General features: G+C 41.2%; 1 protein-coding gene across 1 annotated transcript in view; it reads left to right on the forward strand.

Moving 5' to 3' along the window:
• Positions 1-24049, forward strand: part of F13A1 (coagulation factor XIII A chain) — a 194560-nt gene that overhangs the window by 145409 nt on the left and 25102 nt on the right. Inside the window, 2 exon segments of the mRNA XM_037844511.1 lie at positions 17313-17600; positions 23509-23669. Of these exon segments, the coding sequence (XP_037700439.1) occupies positions 17313-17600; positions 23509-23669 (449 nt within the window).

Genomic DNA, 24049 nt, shown 5'->3' on the forward strand with positions numbered 1-24049 from the left:
CAGAGAACGGAGAAGAGGGTCACTCAGACCAACCGGGGGTTTAGAAAAAGCAAAACCCAGGAAGAGGAGACACAGTCTACAGTTAAAGAATATGGCCAGAGGCTGAGACATGCAGTAGTCTGGTGAGTGTAGGGTCTTGCAGATATTACCAAAGCATCAAGCTCAGAGTGCTCGATTAGGAGGTAGAGACCCTTGTATATCATCATGGGGAATGTGGAAGATATTTTGCAAATTATTCACCAACAGAGGTTCTTAGAAGAGCCATTTAATTTAATGAATGCATAAAAATGACTAGTAATTACCATATACCTAAATATTCATTGGTATTTTCTGAAGTGCTAAAGAGTGCAGAATTTGTTTTAAATATTTTGGACAGTCTCCTGCTCTTATTTACAAAAGTAATTTGCACTGTAAAGAAAACGCCGAATTGAGAACTCTCATACACAGTGTTAGAAATTCAGGATTTTTGTCTTCTGAACTAGCAAACTTTTACTATTTTTCTGAGACGGTTTATTCTTCCAGTCTGTTGGTTATCCATTATGCAACACAGATACAAAGGATTTTTCTCCAGCTTTTTCTTAAAAGGAAAGTTAAAAACAGTATAAACAAAATAAAATGAATAAAATGATCTCTTAGAGTTGACTTACAGGCAGAAAGGTTTGGACGGAAAAAAAAAAGCTCTAGAAACACTGAAACAAACTAGGTGCAACATTTATTCTTGCATTCATTTATTCATTCACCTTGCTTTTAAACACTTCCTCTATTCCAAGCCCTGTCTAGGGATGAGAGATGGGCTCAGTCCTGCCTTCCCATCTAGCTGGATAGACAACCAGTAAGCCAGCTATGGTCATGCTGTGTGATGGGTGCTGTGACACAGGTGTTTACAGGTGCTGCAAGAGCACAGAGAAAGGCCAACTAGACATGGGGACCCAGGGAAGGCCACCTAGAGGGAGTTAATGATGGGTTCACTGAGACCAAAGAATAATAGGATTTGGCCAGGAGAAGCATGTGCAAGAGTTTTCCAGGAAAAGGCGGCAAGGCAGAAATTGCAGTGTGACTTCCCCTACTTTGGAAGAAGTCCTAATTGGATGGTGTAGTGAACAAAAGGTGAATCCACAGGGAGCTAGAAGTAGTAGCCATGAGTTGTCTAAGTCACCTGGTGCCCTGTTTAAACCATATAGTGGAACACAGTTGCTATTAGCTGTCCACTGGGGAGTAGTAGTGAAGACCAAAACAGAAATGAGACAGGGCCAGATGTTGAGAGAGGAAGGACCAAAAACCAGTCCATGAAAGAGGAGTTGGGGAGTTGGCCAGGGATGGACCCCAGATTAAATAAAATAAAATGGCCCACTCTCAAAGAGTAGGACATATGAGAATCAGGCAAGAAGACAAGGCTCAGGAGGAAGGAAGGGAGTGGGGTGATCTGGCCAAACCAGAAGGACCTTAACTTCTCACCCACTCTGGTTCTGGGATGGGAGTTTGATCCTCGGTGGATAGTCTCCTAATCAGAGAGCATATAAATGTCAAGTTCTAATTTGATTGATAAGGACTAAATGGAACACTCGTTTGAGAAGGACACTGAGGCTGCATCTGAATAGGTGGGAGAGAGTGATTGATTATTGATGTCTGCCACGGGCATGCAGGAAGGGTGGCAGCATGCGTGGCCATGCATTTGTCTTTATCACACTGATTCTTACTACTTAGTCTGCCATATAAATTGCCTGATCCATGAATGCTGAATGTGGCCATGAAAATGGGAAGACGAGTAAAAATAAGGAAAAGAAATTATTGCCAGATTTAAGAATGAACTATTTTAAATAATTAAATGCTAGAGAGATCACTTTTCACTCAACTCATGGAAACTTAATTTTATAAACTTTTGCAAAATATAAGATTAAGAAACAATAAAATTTGGAAAACCAGAAATCTTAAAAATGCCTCTCCTTGTTTTTTCTCTTTTTCTAATTTTTTATTTTTTCAATTAAAGAAGTTGTGGTTTTACAGAAGAATCATGTAAAAGTACAGTGTTCTCATTAACACCCCCCCATTGTTGATGCTTTGCATTAGTGTAGTACCTTTGACATAACTGATGAAAGAATATTAAAATAGTACTATTAATTGTAATCCATAGTTTACACTGGGTGCATTTTCCCCACATATCACTCTATTATTAACACCTTTTGTATATTTGTTATAATTCATGAAAGAACATTCTTATACTTTTACTATTAGCCATAGTCCGTCATCTACAAAGGGTTTGTGTGCTATACAGTCCCATCTGTGATTTTTAAATTCATATTCTAGTAACATATATAACCTAAAATTTCCCCTTTTAACCACATTCACAAGTATAATTCAGTGCTGTTAATTACACTTATAATACTGTGCTACCACCATCACCATCCATTTCCAAATCATTACAATCAACCTGAACAGAAACTCTGTAAAAATTAAGCATCAACTCTCCATTCCCTACTCCTAATTTATATTCTGGATTCTAACTCTTTGAGCTTACCAACTGTAATTAGCTCATATCAGTGAGATCATACACTATTTGCCCTTTTGTATCTGGCTTATTTCATTCAGCATAATGTCCTCAAGGTTCATCCATATTGTCACATAAATCATGACTTCATTCCTTTTACAGCTGAATAATGTTCTGTCATATGTATATACCACATTCTGTTCATCCATTCATTGGTTGATGGATACTAGGGTTGTTTCCATCTTTTGGCAATTGTGAATAATGTTGCTATGAACACTGGTGTGCAAATGTCTGTTCGAATCCCTGCTTTCAATTCTTCTGGGTATATACTTAGTAACAGGATTCCAGATAATATGGCAGTTCTATACTTAGTTTTCTGAGGAACCACCAAACTGTCTTCCGTAGTAACTGCACCATTTCACATTCCCACCAGCAATGAATGAGTGTTCCTATTTCTCCACATCCTCTGCAACATTTGTAGCTTCTGTTTTTCAAAGAGTAGCCATTCTAGTCTGTGTGAAATAATATCTCATTGTGGGTTTTTTTTTTTTTTTTGCCATGTTAACATTTATTTTTTCACCATGTTAACATTGTTTCCTATGCCTTGTATAATAAGGTTTTCTTTAGTAATTGGAAATTTATCAGTAAAAAATGTCAGTTTCTTTAATTATTCTTGTAGTATTTCACGTAATAACAGAGACATTGTCTTATGTCTTCACAGGAACATTACCACAATCATTAAAATAACCTGGTTGTAGTACAAATATCTCATCCCAGGGCCTGATTCCCACCTCAAAATTTCCCAATCATGTCCTGTAGAACAAGCATAATGTTAATAGTAATAATAATGATTGAAATGTAGAAAGGAACAGAACAAAAATAGTGTCCAGTCTCATATCAAACACTGCATTTCTTTTTCATGTATATTTATTCTATTTCATCTGAATATATGTCAATTATTCCCTTCATCTGGATAAATTAGAAAACTGCTGAACCATCCTTTAAAAGAATATTCCTGAAATTGTGTTTTTTTCAGAGGTTCTTCATGATGAAATTGAGTTTATGAATTTTAGGCCAGATAGGCAGAAAATGATTGTGCCCTCATGGTGATTTTTTTTTTCTTATTTTAGTTAATCTTTATTTATTTATTTTATTGAGATTGTTCGGATACCATACAACTATTCAAAGATCCAAAGTGTACAATCAATTGCCCACGGCATCCCCATACAGCTGTGCATCCATCAACACAATTATTTTTTTTTCAATTTTTAGAACATTTTCACTACTCCAGAAAAGAAACAAAGACAAAAAAAAGGAAACTCACATCCTCCCATACCCCTAACCACGCCCCCTCCATTGTTGATTCATAGTTTTGGTATAGTACATTTGTTACTGTTGATGAAAGAATGTTAAAATACTATTAACTGTAGTATATAGTTTGCAATAGGTATATATTTTTTCCCTGTATGCCTCTCTATTATTAACCTCTAGTTGTAGTGACATACATTTGTTCTAGTTCATGAGAGGGATTTCTAATATTTGTATAGTCAATCACGGACATTGTCCACCACAAGATTCACTGTTTTATACAGTCCAATCTTTTAACCTCCAACTTTGCTTCTGGTGACATATGTGACTCTGAGCTTCCCCTTTCCACCACATTCACACACCTTTCAGCACTGTTAGTTATTCTCACAATGTGCTACCATCACCCCTGTCCATTTCCAAATATTTAAGTTCACCCTAGTTGAACATTCTGCTCATGATAAGCAACCGCTCCCTATTCTTTAGCCTCATTCTATATCCTGGTAACTTACATTTCATGTCTATGAGTTTACATATTATAATTAGTTCATATCAGTGAGACCCTGAAATATTTGCCTTTATGTGTCTTATTTCACTCAATATAGTGCCCTCAAGCTTTCTTCATCAACCCATTTCTTTTAAGATGGTTTTGTTCAAAAACTATACCTTCCGTCCTAAGTAAACAATCATTGGTTCCCCATATAGTCACCTATTTATGTGTTAAGCACCATTGCCACTCTCTATATGAGGACATTTCTTCCACAAAGACTGAGGAAGAGTCAAAGAAGGCAGAGAGGCAAAAGAAAAAGGCAAGAGAAGGAGAGAAAAACAAGCAAACAAAGTAAAACTTGATAGCTAGAAGGTGACAAAAGGAAAGATAGCATTAACCTAAAGTAGAATAAAGAGTCAGACAACATCACCAATGCCTGGAGTCCCATAGCCTTCCCCGATTCCCCACTCCACCCCCATATGCATTTAGCTTTGGTATTTTGCTTTTGCTACATTAAAGGAAGCACAATACAATGTTTCTGTTAATTCTAGCCTCTAGTTTGCATTGATTGTATTTTCCCCCCAATCCCACCTTATTTTTAACACCTTGCAATGTTGACATTCATTTGTTCTACCTCATGTAAAAACATATTTGTACCTTTTATTACAATTGTTGAGCATCCTAGGTTTCCCTGAGTTACACAGTCCCAGTCTTTATCATTCGTCTTTTGTTCTGGTGTCCCACGTGATCCCAGCCTTCCTCTTTCAACCATACTCACAGTCATCTTTGTTCAGTGTACTTACATTGCTGTGCTACTATCTCCCAAAATCGTTTTCCAAACCTCTCACTCCTGTCTTTGCCTTTCTGTCTGCAGTGCTTCCTTTAGTGTTTCCTGTAGAGCAGGTATCTTGTTCACAAACTCGGTCATTGCCTGTTTGTCAGAGAATATTTTAAGCTTTCCCTTATATCTGAAGGATAGTTTTGCTGGATATAGGATTCTTGGTTGGTGGTTTTTCTCTTTCAGTATCTTAAATATATCACCCCACTTCCTTCTTGCCTCCATGTTTTCTATTGAGAAATCCACACATAGTCTTATCAAGCTTCCTTTGTATGTGATAGATCATTTCTCTCTTGCTGCTTTCAGGATTCTCTCTTTATCTTTGATGTTTGATAATCTGTTTATTAAGTGTCTTGGTGTAGGTCTATTCAGATCTATTCTGTTTGGGGTGCACTGCGCTTCTTGGATCTGTAATTTTATGTCTTTCATAAGAGATGGGAAATTTTCATTGATTATTTCCTCTATTATTGCTTCTGCCCCTTTTCCCTTCTCTTCTCCTTCTGGGACACCAATGACACATAAATTCTTGCTTTTCATTTTGTCTTTAAGTTCCCGGAGACATTGCTCGTATTTTTCCATTCTTTTCTCTATCTATTCTTTGGTGTGTAGGCTTTCAGGTGCCTTGTTCTCCAGTTCCTGAGTGTTTTCTTCTGCCTCTTGAGATCTGCTGTTGTATGTTTCCAGTGTGTCTTTCATCTCTTGTGTTGTGCCTTTCATTTCCATAGATTCCACCAGATGGTTTTTTGAACTTTCAATTTCTACCTTATGTACGTCCTGTGTTTTCATTATACAGTTCATCTCTTTTGCCATATCATCCCTAAACTTTTTGAATTCACTTATTGTTAGTTGTTTCAATTCCTGCATCACAGTTGAAGTGCAAGTTTGTTCCCCTGACTGGGCCATAACCTCATATTTCTTGGTGTAGGTTGTAGTTTTCTGTTGTCTAGGCGTGGTTTCCTTGGTCACCCCAATCAGGCCTCCCCGGACCAGAATGGGCTAAGGTCCCAGAAGGAAGAAATATTCAGTATCTCGTTTCCCTGAGGGTGTGTCTTAGAAAATTGGTGCACCCTGTGATGCCTCAGGTCACTGTGCTTTTCTGCCCAGCAGGTGGTGCCTATTAGCCTATAACTCTTGACTGGTGTAAGTTCTGAATGAAAGGCAGGTAGTAGAGCTGGGCCCCGCCCCGTTCCTCTTAGAGAAGATAGATGCCCTGGGAGGGGGTCATTAGCATTTCAATGGTCTCTCTCTGCCTGTGCTATACCCTTGTCTGGGTCACAGAACTGGGAACTGAAAATGGCTGAGGCTTTCTCCACTGAGTCGAAAAAGGAACAGAACTAGTCCGAGGCAACCCTCTGATTCTCCAGGTCAGTCGTCACCCAAAGCCTCTGTCTGCTTGTTGGGGATTCGTACCTCGTAGTGAGCAGTTCACACTCGCTAATTAAACCCCAGTTGGAGCTCAGCTGAGCTATATTCGCTTGCTGGGAGAGAGCTTCTCTCTGGCACCACGAGGCTTTTGTAGCTCGGGCTGTGGGGGAGGGGACTCCCAATTTGGATCCGCAGGTTTTACTTACAGATTTTATGCTGTGATCTCAGACATTCCTCCCAATTCAGGTTGGTGTAAGATGAGTGGATGGTCATGTTTGTCCCCCTGCAGTTATTATGGATTATTTACTAGTTGTTCCTGTTTTTTTTTTTCATTTGTTCCAGGGAGACTACTTAGCTTCAACTCTTCTCTATGCCACCATCTTAGATCCTCCTCCTCATTGTGGTTTAGATTAGAATTTCCTGAAAGCTAGTGATGTTGAGCATCTTTCCGTGTGCTTTTTAGCCATTTGTATATTCTCTTTGGAGAAATGTCTGTTCAAGTCTTTTGCCCATTTTTTAAATGGGGCTGTTTATCTTTTTACTGTTGAGTTGTAGGCTTTCTCTATATATTCTGGATATTAAACCCTTATTGGATATGTGGTTTCCAAATATTCTCTCCCATTAAGTGGGTTGTCTTTTCACTTCCATGACAAAGTCCTTTAGTGCTCAAAAAAAAGTTTTTAATTTTAAGGAGGTCCCATTTATCTGTTTTTACTTTCGTTGCTTGTGCTTTGGGTATAAAGTCTAAGAAAAAAATGCCTAACACAAGATCTGAAGATGCTTCCCTACATTTTCTTCTAGGAATTTTATAGTCCAGGCTCTTAAATTTAGATTTTTTGATCCATTTTGATTTAATTTTTGTATGTAGTGTGAGATAAGGGTCCTCTTTTTTTCTTTGGCATGTGGATATCCAGTTCTCCCAGCACTATTTTTTGAAAGACTGTTCTTTTCCAATGGAGTGGACTTGGCAGCCTTGTCAAAAGTCAGTTGGTCATAGCTGTGAGGGTCTGTATTTGAACTCTCAATTAGATTCCATTGGCTAATATATCTGTCCTTGTGCCAGGACCATGCTATTTTGACAACTCTAGCTTTGTAATATGCTTTAATAACTCAGGAAGTGTGAAAGCCCCTTACCCTTCTAGATAAATTTGATCATTGGTTTTTCCATTTCTGCAAAGTATACTGTTGGAATATTGATTGGTATTGTGTTTAATCTGTAAATCATTTTGGGTAGAATTGACTTCTTAATGATATTTAATCTTCCAATCCATGAACAAAGAATGTCTTTCCATTAATTTAGGTCTTCTTTTATTTCTTTTAACAATGTTTCTTAGTTTTCCATGTACAAATCCTTTACAGCCTTGGCTAAATATATTCCTAGATGTTTGATTCCTTTAGTTGCTATTGTAAATGGAATTTCTTCCTGATTTCATCCTCAAATTGCTCATTACTAGTATAAAGAAACACTACTGATTTTTGCTTGTTGATCTTGTACCCAATTACTTTGCTGAATTCATTTATTAGTTCTAGTAGCTTTGCTGTAGATATTTTGGGACTTTCTGCATATAGGATCAAGTCATCTGCAAATAGTGAAAGTTCTAATTCTTCCTTTCCAATTTGGATGCCTTTTATTTCTTTTTCTTGCCTAACTGCTCAGGATAGAACTTCCAGTACAATATTGAGTAACAGTGCTGACAGGGGACATTCTTATCTTGTTCCAGATCTTAGAGGGAAAGCTTTCAGTCTTTCACCATTGAGTATGATGTCAGCTGTGGGTTTTTCATATATGCCTTTTATCATGTTGAAGAAGATTCCTTCTTTTCCTATTTTTGTAAATGTTTTTGTCAAGAAAGGATGCTGCATTTTGTCAAATGCTCTTCTGCAGCAATTGAGATGATCATGTGGTTTTTTCCTTTCCTTTTGTTAATGTGGTGTATTACATTAATTGATTTTCTTATCTTCAACCTCCTGTGCATAACTGGGATAAAACGCACTTGATCATGGTGTATAATTCTTTTGAAGTGCTGTTGGATTTGATTTGCATGTATTTAGTTGAGGATTTTTGCATCTATATTCAGAAGAGAAATTGGTCACTTATTTTTTTTTCTAGTGGTATCTTCATCTGGCTTTGGTAGTAAAGTGATGTTGGCCTCATAGAATGGGTTAGGTAGTGTTCCCTCTTGTTCAGTTTTTTGGAAGAGTGTGAGTAGAATTGGTATTAATTCTTCTTGGAATTATTAGTAGAATTCCCCTCTGAAACCATCTGGTCCTGGGCTTTACCCTGTTGGGAGGTTGATGATGATTCAATCTCTTTACTTGTGATTGGTTTGTTGAGGCCTTCTTTTCTTCTAGAGTCAATGTAGGTTATTTGTTTTTCTAGGAAATTGTCCATTTCATCTAATTTGTCTAATTTGTTGGCATGCAAGACATTCATAATATCCTCTTATGAGCCTTTTTATTTCTGTGGGATCAATAGTAATGCCCCCCCCCATTTCTGATTTTATTTATTTTCATCTTTTTTTTTCTTCTTTGTCAGTCTAGCTAAGAGTTTGTCAATTTTATTCTTCTTTTCAAAGAATCAACATCTGGCTTTGTCTCTCTGTTGTTTTTTTTATTCTCAATTTACTTTATTTCTGCTATAATCTTGGTTATTTCTTTCCTTCTACTCACTTTAGGTTTAGTTGCTGTTATTTTCTAGTTCCTCCAAATGTGCAGTTAGGTGTTTGATTTTAGCTCCTTTTTTTTTTTTTTTTTTTATTGTAAGCATTCAGGGCTATAAATTTCCCTCTCAGCCCTTCCTTCATTGAATCCCATAAGTTTTCATGTGTTACGTTCTAGTTTTCATTCATCTCAAGATATTTACTGTTTTCCCTTACAATTTCTTCTTTGAACCAACCTCTGATTGTTTGAGTGTGTTATTTAACTTCCACATACTTGTAGATTTTCCATTCTCTATCAGTTACTGATTTCCAGCTTCATTCCATTATGATCAGAGAAGATGCTTTGTATGACTTCAATCTTTCTAAATTTATTGAGACTTGTTTTGTGATGCAACATGTGATCTAATCTGGAGAATGATCTATGTTAACTTGAAAGGAATGTATATCCTGCTGTTTAGGGTGCAGTGTTCTGTGTATGTCTGTTTTGTCTTGTTCATTTATCATATTATTCAAGTTATCCATTTTCTTATTGATCTTAGATCTAAATGTTCTATCTATTGATGAGAGAAGTGTATTGAAATCACCAACTATTATTGTAGAGGTGTCTATTTCTCCCTTCAGTTTTGCTGGTGTTTGACTCATGTATGTTGTGGCACCATGGTTAGGTGCACAGATATTTATGATTCTTATTTTTTCTTGATGGATTTCCCCCTTTTATTAATATATAGTGTCCTTCTTTGTCTCTTATAAAAGTTTTGCATTTAAAATCGATTTTGTCCGATAACTACCTCAGCTTTTTTTTGGTTACTATTTACATGGAATATCTTTATCCTTTCTTTCCCTTTCAACCTATTTGTGTCTTTGGGTCTAAGGTGAGTCTCTTGTAAACAACATATAGTTGGATCATGCTTTTTTCTCCTTTCTGCCAATCTGTGTCTTTTGATTGGAGAATTTAATTCATTAACATTCAGTATTATTACTGTAAAGGCAGCACTTACTTCAGCCACAGTGTCCTTTGGTTTTTATATGTCATATCTTTTCTTTGTCTCTCTTTTCCTTTATTGCAACCTCCTTTTCTATATATTTGATCTTTTGTTATGTATTTGACTAATCTCTTTCTCATCTAGGTTTCTACACTTTTTTTAAGTACTTTCTTTTTGGTTACCCTGGGTTTATATTTCACAATCTACATCTATATCCTACTTATTTGAAAAGATACCAACTTTGCTTCAATACCATACATGTTCTCTGTTCTCATATCCCTCCATTTCCCCTCTTTATGTTGTTTTATTCTGATGTTCCCACTTTATATTTTGCATATCAATTATCAGTAAATACACATTTTTCTTGTTTAATTGTATTCTGACTCTTATAGGAGTTAAAGAGTAGAGTTGTATATTGAGGATGCAGTAGTATCAGGTTTTGTGTTTACCCTTTTAGTTACCCCTACTGATGATCTTTGTTCCTTTACACTACTCAAAGTCACTCTCCTTTGTCTTTTCCTTTCTGTTTGGAGTATGTTGCACTTCTTGGACATGTATATTTATGTCTTTCACAAGAGTTCGGAAATTTTTGGCCATTTTTTTCTTTCTGCTCCTTTTCCCTTCTCTTCTCCTTCTGGGACACTGATGATGTGTTTGTCTGTGTGCTTCATGCTGTACTCAAATCCCTGAGGCAATGCTCAAATTCTTCTATTCTTTCCTCTATTGTTCTTCTGACTGTATGATTCTGATTGTCCTGCCCTCAAGTTCACTGATTATTTCTTCTGTCTGTTCACATCTACTGTTGTATGCCTCTAGTGTATTTTTAATCTCTACTATTGTGACTTTCATCCCCACAATTTCTGTTATATTTCTTTAATTCTTCTTTATGTTTACACATTGTTTCCTTGATATCTTTTAGCTCTTTATCCACATTTCCTTTATCTCCTCGAATTGATTTAGAAGATTTGTTTTAACATCTTTGATTAGTTTTTCCAAATTCTTTATCTCCTCTGAAGCTTTAATTTGTTCCCTTGACTTAACCATATCTTCCTGTTTTTTAGTATGGCTTGTAATTTTATTGCTGATGTCTAGGCATCTGATTATCTTAATGAGCTAACTCTGAAGATCCATTTCTCCTTCTTGTCTAGGCTTTTATTGTTGATTGGCTTTTTGGTCATACTCTTCTTTGATGCTTGGTCCAAATTATTCTATACCTTTACAATACCCAGTTTTAACTGTTCAGATTTTCATAGCTCCTTTTCATCTGTTTCTTGTCCTGGATATGCCTTGCAATTTTTAAGATTGCACTTTTTATGCAATTGTTATACCTCCAAGAGAAAGATTCCTTTCCTCTGTTCCTTCTCCAGGAATCTTTATCTGTTCTTTTTTATTTTGTGCAGAATTTTCTTCCCACTCCTATGATTTGTTTAAATTCTCTCACTCAGTATCCTGTTTTTCTTACACTTTCCAGGTGTGATACATGTCCTATCTTATAACAGTTCATTTTAACCCCCTTCTCCTTTTATTTTTCTGTGACACTTTTATGCCTCTGGTTTTTTCCCCATTAAGATAACCCACCCTGGGGAGACAGATGAGCCAATCCAAAAAGTTGGGTCACTCCAGAAAAGTATGTTTTGCATTTAGGTGAAACTGGATTGACTGAGTGCTCCTCTTACTGACAGTTCTACAGCAGTCTCCACCTGCCCTTGGGGGCCCTTTTGTCTGCAGCACTCCTCAGCAGCTTGTGTTCCACCCTGGGTCTTTGTGGCCTGTGCCCTGTGCCTGGGTATGCATGGGGTTCTAACTCTGTTATAAGTGACTGTATAGTCTGTGTCTGCGGTGAGAGGACCTGGGCCACTTCCTCTGTGTGACTCCTAAGCTGCATGGGACCAGGTGAGGGGGAGGGGAACAGACCACCAGGTCCAGGCAGAAATTCCCTACCTGACATTTTTCTTTGTCTTCATCTCAGTGTCCTTCTCCAGTCTCTACTCTCCTCCAGAGTTCTAGGCAAGTGGGATTTATCCTCTTTCAGGGGACATCTTATATCACCATGTTGATGATGTCACCAATGCATCTTCTTTTATAATGGGGTCTCAGTCCCATTCCCTCTTTGTTCTCCCTGATTATTCCCTTGTATTTTCATCTCTCCTTTTCTATTATCTCCTCCTTATCATTCAATATGCTCAAGTATCTCCTGTATTAAAAAATTACACAAACTTTTGTCAACAAAAGATTTACCACCAAACACAGCCACATTCTTTCTTCCTCCTCACCTCCATAGCCAGGCATCCTGAAAGAGGTGCCTAGACTTGACTTCCATTGTGTTACTTTTCCATTTGTTCTTGTTTACTGGACCCAATTTCTTCTGCCACCTTATCCTTGAAGCTGTTCCTCTCAAGGTTGCCAGTGACCATCTGATGCCCAACTAGAATAAACATTTTTCAGACCTTATCTTTTTTAATATTGCTACATTTTTGAATGTTGTCTACTTGTCTTTCTTGAAATTCTCTCTTCTCTGTTTTATGATACAGTTTTCTCACTGTTTCACCCCCACCTCTCTCTTTTCTATCTCTTTTGGCAACTCTAACCTCCCCTTTCTTCACCCACCCTCTGGCTGTTACATGACCCTAAGATCAATTCTTGGACTTCATTCCCACACACTTTATATGCTGCTTATGTACCTGGTGTTAATATTCACATATAAGGGATCCCAAGTGTGTCTCTGTTCTGGTTTGCTAATGCTGCCCTTTCGGGAAACACCAGAAATGGATTGGCCTTTATAAAGGGAGTTTATTTGGTTACAAAGTTACAGTCTTAAGGCCATTAAATGTCCAAGGTAACACATCAGCAATCAGGTACTGTCACTGAAGGATGGCCAGTGACATTTGGAAAACCTCTGTTAGCTCTGAAGGAACCTGGCTGGTGTCTGCTTGCTCCCAGGTTGTGTTTCAAAATGGCATTCTCCAAAATGTCAGTGTCAGCTTTCAATGACCAATTTCAAAATGTCTGTCTCAGCTGCAGCTCCTCTTCAAAATGTCACTCTCAGTTGTTCTCTGGGGTCCCTCTGTTTATGAGCTCTTTTCATAGGACTCCAATGAACTAATCAAGATCCACCCTGAATGGGTGGGGCCACATTTCCATTGAAACATTCAATCAAGAGGTCACACCCTAATCAAAGATGTCACTCACAGTTGGGTGGGTCATATCTCCACGGAACACTCAATCAGAAGGTTCCAACCTAATCAACACTAACACATCTACCCCCACAAGACTGCATTAAAGAATATGGCTTTTTCTGGGGAACATAATATATTCAAACCAGCACAGTCTCCAACCCAGACTTCAGTTTTAGGCTGCACACCCTCCTAAAGGCCCCCCAAAAACTAAAACCTCAATCTGTCCCCCATGCCTCCTCAATCTATTTCTCCTATGCTCACTATCCTAGCAAAAAGATCCACAATCCACCTAAATTTAGCAATTTGAGAAGCAGCCTAGCCCTTCCCTTTCCCTAATAATATTTCTCAAATTCATCCCCATCCACCCCCCCATCTCCATGGCCATTCTCTGAATAATAAATGGTGTCAGGTATGGAAAGCCCTTGGTATATGGTCTAAAGTACAGTAGGTGTTCAAGAGATGGTAGCTTGCACTACTGTTAGTAATTCTATTATTTTTGCTACATTATTACAATTAGATTTTTCTTCTGGATTTCTCCTACAGTTTCTCAACTCCAGCACCACCTCCTCCCCTTCTCCCTCCCTTAGTCTAACCCCTGCCTTGCTGCCAAAGTGATATAACTACAATAGAAATATACTCTTACTGAACTGCTTAGAAGACCTCACTGCCTCCCCTTTACCTCCAGAGCAATCCAAAGCATAGCTTGCAAGCCATCATTTGGCTTTGCTGTCCCTGTCCCTGCATCCTCTGGCTGTGCCCCACAGCTACGACAAGCATCAGCCAGGTAAACTGCACACAGTTCCTCCAACAAGCCCAGCTCTCGTTCCCTTCCATGTCATTGCTCACACTGTCCCCTCTTTGCGTGGAAATGACTCCTCCCAGAAGCCTTCCCTGATGCCCAGGCATGTTAAGCATCTCTCCCTCACGTTCCTACCCACCATATGCAAATGTCAGACCCTGCACCACAATGAACCAGTCTGTATTGTGATTCTCTCTTACACTCGAAGAGGAATGGCTGTGTTCCCATGTGTGCCTGGCACAGTACCAGAGACATTATGGGGACTCAAAGAATATGAAATGATCCAATGAATGATGACCGATGAGGCACTTCCACAGGCAAGCTTAATTGAACTTAAAATATCACAAACTGGACTATTTCTTACTGTCATAAAGATGAAAATTTTGTCTCTGGCTGAAAACTAAGTGCTTTTCCAAACCTCAGTCATTCAGAGCCTCTGTGTCAGGGCCAGTCCTGGTGTAGGGGATACAGAAGTGACCAAAACAGTACATGTCTCTGCATTCATGGAGCTTTCATCCTAGTGGGGGAGATAATATCAAATGGTGGCCTGTATTATGAAAAGGAGAGAGAAAACCAGGTAATGTGCTGGTGAGAGACAAGAGCCATGGGATTTGGGGACACATTAGACAGGGAAATCCTGGAGGGCCACTCTGAGGAGGTGGCATCTGAGCTAAGAACAGAACAAAGAGAAGAGGTGGCATCAAACAGCAGGCATCACATTCTTGCCTGTTGTTTTTGCTTCAACTCCTGGAGGCTGCAGAGAAATCTCAGGAAATATCAACTGGCTTTATATAATCTCTCATAGCACTAACATTTTGCCCATGGCCCTGAATTGTGAAAGATGTCAGAGCAAAAAGAGCATAACTGGAGAGAAACTGGAAGTCTGCCAGGCTCTAAAAAAATCCTGAAACTCTTTCCTATCTGGGCTTGCACTTGCTCCAGCAACCCCAGCCTTCCTACACCTGGCAGTCCTCTGCCCACAGGGGCAGGCTTTACCTGCATTTCCTTCACCTTAACTTGGGTGGGCAGTTTCAGGGGCCTTCCAAAAAGCAGCTAGAGTTTCTCCATCTATGACCTGCCATACGGTTTCTCATAGCTGCCACAAGTCTTTCACTGCCCCTTCCCTCACTTCTGCAGTCTCAGCTCCTCTCCCCCGTGCATGTTTCTGCCACTAGCATTTGCCTCCTGTGTTTTGCCTAAATGTCTGTTTGGTTCTCGTCCAATACGATAATCATTAGTGCTCTCTTTCTCACTGCTGTTACACCAGATGATGTCTGTACTTTTATTTTCATAACCCCTCCTTCCCTTTATCATTAAATTAGCTCCCTCCTATTGATCTGTAAACATGTGCTCCAGCCAAGGCTCATCCTAGACCAATTGTTTTGTGCATGTTCATGCCATCTTCATGATCTGAGAAATTGTTAATAAGCACAAACACACAAATACATGTTCACGTTGGTTTGCAACACCTGCTGACATTTCCTCTGTCTTTGCAGAGTAATAGTAGCTTCCATGTGTTCAACATCTACCATGTCCAGGCAATCTGCATAAATTCTCTCTCATCCAAACAACCCTATGAAGTGGGCTCCCTCCTTTTACAAATGAGGAAGTGGATGGTAATAGTAATGCCTGCCTTGCGTGGTTCTTAGAGAATTAAATGAGATGATGCACGATAAGCACTTACCACCAGGCTGTCACAGAGCTCTCAGTGACAGCTATTATAGTGATTGGCCTACTCATCTCCATCACATTTAGTGATGAACTGGGGAAAGTGGAAGCCGATATGTTTTTTTAAAAAAAACAACAGTTTATTGTCTCCCAATTTTGGAGCCTAGAAGTCCAACATCATGGTGTCACCTGGAACATGCTTTCTCCAAAATCTGTAGCATCCTGGCGGTGGTGTACTGGATTCCATCCCTCACTCTCTGCTTCTGTCACATGGCCACTTCCCTCCCCATCCATCTCCTACTGACCATCCAGATCTCCTCTGCTTTTAGGAACACCAGTCATATTCAGAGGCCAATATCTTATAATTAGCATGATGATAAAAGCCGCCAATTTTAGTTTAAGTGATTTTCTTTTTGCAAGCCTTTCCCATGTCTAGTTTTTACCAGCCTAAGAATACGCCTTTCTCTCTATCCTCCTCAATACACTGAGTATACCCAAAGGTGTGTAGGATGATAAAAGAATAGCGATTTCCCACTACAGCTTCCCCAGCCTTGCTCCCCAAAGGCCAAGCTTTTTATCTAGAGTGCTGTGAGGAATTTTAGCCCAGTTTGTCAGTGTCTGGAGCCTTACTTGTTGTTTCTGGATTTTCCACTTCCTCATCTGCCCAAAGCTATATTTTCCTTCTTCCAAGCCTCACCCCTTCTCTTCCTCTCCCTACTCTTTATCTCCTCCACTTACCACCTCAGAAACCCACACAGGACATTTTCTTAAACACAGCACATGCCTCTCATACTCAGTTAGAAATTCAGTGCACCCACCAGATGCCAAAAGATGTGCCTCAAAAAGCTCTGTTCTGTGTCAGATGAGTTTGGGAAATCTCCTTTTAAAGGAAAATAAACAAGAATCTTTGCTGTAGGGTGTGATCTCAGAACTTTTGATGCTGTGAGTATCCCAGAGGTTCTGGGGAACACTGTGTTCCCTTGGGGGATCTGACCTTAGAGTCTTTATTTGCAGGGAATGTCTCTTAACCTCTTGCTGGATCTGAGTGGGCTCTGCATTCTGCCCAGAACAAATGGCAACAGAAGAAGGTGGGGACGACGGGTCAGCTCAGCAAGGAGCAAGTGAGACAGGACCAAAGTGGAAGGAGAGATGAGGGAGGCAGGCATTGTTGGGGGGACCCTAAATAGAAGAAAACCCATATTGTTGCAGAAGGTGGAATGGGAAGAGTCAATTATTTCCAGAATGTTTGCTTAGAGATCCCCAAATTTGAAGTAGATGGCAAGGACTCAGAAAGTGAAGCAAATTGAAAGCCACGGTTTGAGAAGAGGTGGATTTTACCAGCTTTACCTACTGAATCCTAAAATGATGGCACCGGAAAGACAACCTCTAAAGCGAACACCTGCCTCCAAGGGAGGCTGGAGTTTAATGGGGCCATCCAACAAGCTCATGGCCCAGTGCACAATATGAGATTATTAATGTTACTTTCTCTTCAATGGGTCACATCTTTTTCCCTGACACTGTTTTATTTCTGCCCTTTTCCTAGGTCAGGAAGAAGAGAGACTGGCTCTAGAGACAGCCCTGATGTATGGAGCTAAAAAGCCCCTAAACACAGAGGGCATCATCAAATCGAGGACCGATGTTGACATGGATTTCAAAGTGGAAAATACCGTGCTGGGACAAGACATCAAAATCATCATCACATTCCAGAACAACAGCTCCAGCAGCCACACCATCTTGGCCTACCTCTCAGGCAACATCACCTTCTATACCGGGGTGGCAAAGACAGAATTCAAGAACCAGACATTTGATGTGATGCTGGAACCCTTATCCGGTAAGCTAACAGGGTGTCGTTCCCTCCAGAGCAGGGATTGACCCCACTCTCTGTCCCAGTGAAAGTCTTCCCCTAGAGCTCAGGAGAATGAGCCACTAGGGAGAACCCACCAGTTCTAGAGAAGTCTCAACGTTCATCTTCATGTCTCATGCGTAGAAGTGAGCAAACCTAGATAGTGTTCCATGAGTCATGGAAGTTAAATGTGTCTTAAATTCTTGCCATTCACCATGGGTCAGAGCATCGGCATTCTTGGGAGCTTGTCAGACATGCAGAATCACAGGCTGCTCTGGAGACCTGCTGAATCAGAATCCACAGGGGATTCAGCAAAATTTGTGAAGCATGGGTCTAAATGGTGCATCTCAGAAAGCAGGCCTCCAGTGGTTCCTCTCTCAACTTAGGGAAGGCTTTGGGGGGGCTGCCCAGCAGGAATCGTGTGTTTCTCTACTATTTAGCAAGCCTGGAGCTCCAGGCTCTGCAGACAAATGGTCTCTCTGATGTGCAAGGAGGGAAGGCAGCTGGATACTGGGAGGGGAGACAGGAGATGGAGGCCATGCAGTGCAGACATCTCCAAGGGCTCTGTCTCCTCTGCCCCTCTCATCCCCAATCTCTTCCAGCCTCCCTCACAAACATGTCCTTCCATGCTTTTGTGTTTTCACTATAAAATTCCAGAATGTTTTTGACAATATTGGGATGGCCAGGCCTCAGCTTGCATTTGGGATGGTCATTTTGACTTATCACAGGGCCTGGGATACTAGCATTTAGGGAGCACAGCAGTTGGCCACACACCTGGCAGAGCAAGTCAGCCAAAAGAAACACGGTCCCGCCAAACAGGTCGTCAGATACAGCAGGTTGGAAAGGGCTTGGAATCTTTCAGGACATCGAGTTTCCTTTAACCTGCCATGTGGCACCACTTTATTGGTGGTGATAGGCATTTTTAATGGATTTGTACTTTTTTTTAATTTTGTGCTCTTTGGATACTTTAAAACAACAACAGAAAAAAGCTTTTGCTTTTTGGACTGTAGTTCAGTTTGCAATTTAAGACCTCAGATATCCTCTTGAGAGTCAAAAGTTTTCTTTGCCTTATTTATGGAGGAATAAAATGGTTGTTTTGTCTAACATACCATGAGGCCCACCCTGGCCCACCCTTTGGTACTTGTAACCAAAGTTACAGATATATATTGAAATGATTAATTGTAATAATGTACAAAAAAAAAGATATATGTATACTGATTTTTACAAAGCAGAGGCAAGCAATACTAAAATGCCCCCTGGGGTACCCAAATAACTTGTTCAATAGCCTTAAGCTTCTGGATGTGGTGGCAGTTATAACACACAGTTCCCTTGGTGAAGTTTCAAGAAAGATATTACCCCCCAAATTTGGAAACTCTTCCTAAAAATCCTAATTCCGAAAAACTTACCCAAATGTACCAGAAGCTAGCTTCAGTAAAGTAGCTAACAATTAAGAAATCTGTAGAGTATTTTCTTTGGACACTGAGAGATTTATCTCTTTTCCTCTCCCTAGGTAGCGTTCAGAAAGGTAATTCTTATAGGAAAATTAGAGTCACTATAAAGTATTTAAGAGTCACCATAATTTTTTAGAGGCATTAGACACTTGGGATCTTAGAGAGCCTGTCCTGGAATTAGGCACATCTGGACTTAGACAAATATAAATTTTGACTGTATCAACTATTAGCTGTGTGACCCTCAGCAAGTTACTCAAGCAATCTGGGCTCGCTGTCCTCATCTGTAAATGGGGATAATACCACCCCCATCCCAAGGTTATTATTCATTCCCCAAATCTTTACTTAGTGCTCGCAAGTTCAGGCACTGTTTTGTTCTGGGGATATTGCAATAAACAAAACATAAGTCCCTGCCTTCATGGAGCTCATAGTCTAGTGAGGGAACCAGACAATAAACAGTCGGATCAGTGAATATATTGTATGTCAGGTGGTGATAAGTGCAATAGAAAAACTTAAATCAGGTTAAAGAGGAAAGGGTGTGCTGGTGGGGTGAGGTGAAGTGGGGTGGTTGGAAAACCTCTCTAAAAGGGTGACATTTAACAAAGACCTGACAGGGGGCAAGAGTGAACCCTGTGGATATCTTGGGGTAGAGCATTCCATGGAGAAGAAACTGTAAGTGCAAGAGTGTATCGATTCATCTGATGAGCAGTAAGGAGACCAGCATCTGGAGCAGAGGTGGCAGGGGGGAGAAGGGTGGGGTGCATGCCACATAAGGAATTGTAGGCCCCTGAATTGTAGGCTTTTATTCTAAGTGAATTGAGAAGCCATTAGAGGGCTTTGAGCAGAAGTGTGGTATGATCCATGCTAGGTTTCGAAGATCACTCTGGTTCCTATGTTGAGAATAGATTATAGGGGAACCAGGGCTGAAGGCCAGAGACAAGGAAGGATGCTTTTGCAATAGCTCAGGTGAGATATGGTGGTTGTGCTGGTGGTGGAGGTGTGGTGCACTAGACAGACCTGGAGATGTTCTCAAGGTAGAGCCCACTGGGTTGGCTGATGGCTTGGATGTGTAGTTGAGCGAGAGGGAATGCAGAAGGGATTAAACGAGGTAACATATGTGCAAGCTTAGCTCTAGGGTCATGTTAACATCCAACATTTTTATACTTGGAGAAGCCAGTGGGGTGAGATGGTGTCTTCAAGGTCACACATAGCAATGAGAGGCAAAGCAGATGCTAGAACCCAGGTCTCACTCAGGCAATGACAGTAAGCAAACCCTATGGACATGTTGGACCCATGTGGGCCAGGTCCCTTACTCACACTCTCTGGTACCTGGAGTCCAACAGGGCTGTTGCCCCCAACATCCCTCAGTAGGGAACTACACAGCTGCCTTCCCCATCTCATGGTGTCCGATCTCTCCATCTCCTTCTTCTTCACTCTAATCCAATAAAATTCTGAGCTCATATGAATTCATGGGCCACACTGGCATAATATAGTATCCCTCTCAGTCTTCCATCCAGGGAAGGCTGACCAAACCTGAGCCTGACTCCATAGTAACCCAGGTCCCACCCACTCAGGCCACCCCGAGACTTGCCCTGAGTAATTTGAAGGGAACTTCAGGTAGTGGCATTGATCATATGCAATAAACTATTATTCATATGCAACATAATTCTAGACCCTGACCAAGCAGGTGAAAGACATGCATTTCTAGGTGGCTCTATGGAAAAAGGGAGTTTTCCAAGTAGAAACGAAGACATACTTTCCAGATTGATGATTAACGGAAATGTGTGGGCTGGAATCCCCTTGGAAGATTTGAATAAGGTCAACTTTCCAGGACCTTCAAAGGTGCTATCCTTTCCACTAAAGTTTTCTTTGGTTTTTGGAAAAGAGATGATACAACTCCAGTTTGTGTCCCCCTTGGCTTTCCCCAGACACAGTAAATGATATTGGCAGCATCCCAGCTCCTCCACTCATAGAATGAAAATCTATTCTCTCTCTTGCCACGTTTAATAAACTTTATCTGGAACAATTTCTTGTTCAAGTGGCAGGACACAGCACTTACATAACACACTATTTCAGGAGAACCATTCTCTTGGGCTCTGAAGCTCAGCCCAGTTTCTTTAGTTCTAAGATTTAGGGAATTTTTGACCTAAGAGAATAAAGGGGACCTGATGCTGAAATGATAAGGGTAGCAAGAGCCTCCGCAAAGATTGTTAGAAAGAAGTCAGGCACAGCCCACCACCTAAAGAGGCCCAGTGGCCAAACACATCCGTCTAGATATAACCAAAGGAAGTCCTCACTATTATTACTGGAGGCAGCTAGAGGCAAATGCATGTTTCTCAAGGCCTGTCGCTTTGCCACCCCATCCATCCAGATCCGAGGCCAAGTGAGAACCAGGTCACATTGCTCAGCTCGGGTTGTGTCTGATTTAGGGCCAGAGCAGAGCCTCGTGTGTCTGGACAACTAACTGATAGGGGAGCCATGGAAGAAGCTGGGTCCAGGTTCGGGCCCAGAGAAGACAAATGTGAGATGGTCGTTCCAAAGGGCAGAAGGCAGGGGCCAAGGTCAAGGCAAGGTCATAGCTTCAAAGGTTTCCAAATGGAAAAGAACTGCCCCAGGAATCAAACCACTGTTTAGTACTTGTCTAGGATGGACTAATACATTCTAATAACTCCTCCTAGTCTAGGGAAACCCATGGTACAAGTGATATTTGGGGCCAGATAATATTTGTGGTGTGTTCTGCCCTGTGCATTGTAGGATGGTTAGCAGGATCCCTGGCTTCTGCCCACTGGATGCCAATAGCATCCCCTGTCCCAGGTGTGACAACCCAAAATATCTCCAGACATTGCCAAACGACCCCTAAGGACAAAATCCTCTCCTTCCTCCTCCATCTGGCAACCACTGGTCCAGAGTGACCAATGGTTTTGGTTTGCCAGAGACTGATGGGTTCCCAGGAAGCAGGACTTTCAATTTTAAAACTGAGGAACCATCCTAACTCCACCCAGGCTGTGCCCCAACTCCCTTCTGTCTGCTGTGAGAACCTCCTGTCTCCTAGTGCTGCTCAAACTTTAATATACATCATTTGGGATCTTATTATAATGCAGATCCTAATTCAGGAGATCAGAGAACCTGCATTTCCAACAAGCCCCCTGTGGAGCACACTTGAAGTAGCCAAGGTGCTAGGCCAGGATGTCTACACCTTCCACTTTGACCAAGGCTTTCTCCAGGGCTCATTCTGTGGGTACTCATCTGTTGTTGGGGCCAAGCTTCTCAACCCTGGCTGCATGTTACAGTCTACCAGGAAACTTTTAAAGATTATGACACCCCAACCCCCACCTCAGAAGATTCTGTTTTAATTGGCATGGAGTGGGATCCAGTGTGGCAGGTTTTTAAACACCCCCCAGATGATTGTAATGTGCAGATTAGGAACTCTTCAATTAGAGGACTAGTGGAACTATTCAATTAGTGACTACAGCACCTGCTTCTGTGTGCAGAGACCTTGAAGTTGAAGTACTGTCTCAAGGCCAAGCCTTTTTCCAGACTGTTGGTCTTCCAGGCCCAGGGCAAGTCACCCCAGATCAATCCCAGTGTCCGAGAGCTCCCACCCAGGACTGGGGTGCTGGATGCACCCCTTAGCCTGTGAGCCCACAAGTCCAGGAACCCTTCCCTGGTGTTCTGGAGTCACTGCCTCAAGAGCTATGTCTTATGCACCCAGACACATTACAGAACTGCTGCTCAGTACAGATGGCTAGAATCAACTACCCTCTGCATTTGAAACCATCGGCCATGGGAATGGTTGCCTTCATGGGAGCTGGAGGAGGACTCTGGCAAAAGCCAGGCAGTGGGCAGGGAAGCAATGGGGAAGTTAATTTTATGAAAACGTTTATGTGGTCTGTGCTGTAGGGGGGTGATGGAGGAGTGAGTCACCCGCCGCCGTGCTGGGCTGGCAGGCCGATGTGCTTCCCCACAGCCGGGCTCAGATCAGGTAGCTGCCAATGCTACATTTGAGCATGGCTCGGTCAGAACTGCCCTCTCATCTCTAGAATCAGGAGCCGTGGGATGTGGGAGTGATAGAGAATGAGCAATGCAGCCAAACAGAGTCTCGCTGCTGTGGCCACAGGATAGAATTCACCATCCACAGCCTAGCTGGTGTGATTGGAGACAGGACCACTCTCCATTCTCAAAATCTCAGTCCTCAGTTGTAGACATCTTGGTCATGGCATTCTATCTTACAGCAGCTAAGCATTGTTTTGAAAGCTCCAGCACACACACTCTTTACCAAAGCAGGAGAGCTTGTCCCCAGTTGACTCTTGGTTCCATTTGCCCCCTCCTTTGCTGGGTCCTGGGTTGGTGCTATGCTAATGTGGGAGAGATAGAAGAACTTGAGGGAAAATAAAACAGATCCCATCTCAGGTCTCAACGCCTCACTTGTTTGTTTTTCCCCCTGCCAGTCAAGAGAGAGGAGGTGCTGATCCGATCTGGTGAGTACATGGGTGAGCTGCTGGAACAGGCCTCCCTGCACTTCTTCGTCACGGCCCGTGTCAACGAGACCAAGCAGATTCTGGCCAAGCAGAAGTCCATCGTGCTGACAATCCCCAAGGTCATCATCAAGGTCAGTTTTAGCATCTCCGACAAGGGAGAAAGACAAGGCTGTCGTCAGGGCTCAGTGCGCGTGACGGAATGTGCGTGCTGCTTCGAAAAATGGAGCCAGGAGCCTTCTGTTCTTTGAAAGAAGTAAACCATCCTATATATAGACACACACATATAACACTCTTCTCTCTTCCCCAGATTTAAATATATAGATGTGGCTGCAGATATAAATAGAGCCTGTGGGTATAAACACACTTGTGGAGGAAGATAAAGATGTGTCATGTATGCAGATACTTAAAACTCTCAGTGTCTCCAGAATAAAGTGGGCCAGACATGGCGTAAGAAAAGTAAGCTGCCTGCATCATCTGCCCACCTGCAGTTTGGCTAGTAATATTTTTAATT

Source organism: Choloepus didactylus, chromosome 7 (assembly GCF_015220235.1).
Source record: "Choloepus didactylus isolate mChoDid1 chromosome 7, mChoDid1.pri, whole genome shotgun sequence".
In the NCBI taxonomy this organism is placed as follows: domain Eukaryota; kingdom Metazoa; phylum Chordata; class Mammalia; order Pilosa; family Megalonychidae; genus Choloepus; species Choloepus didactylus.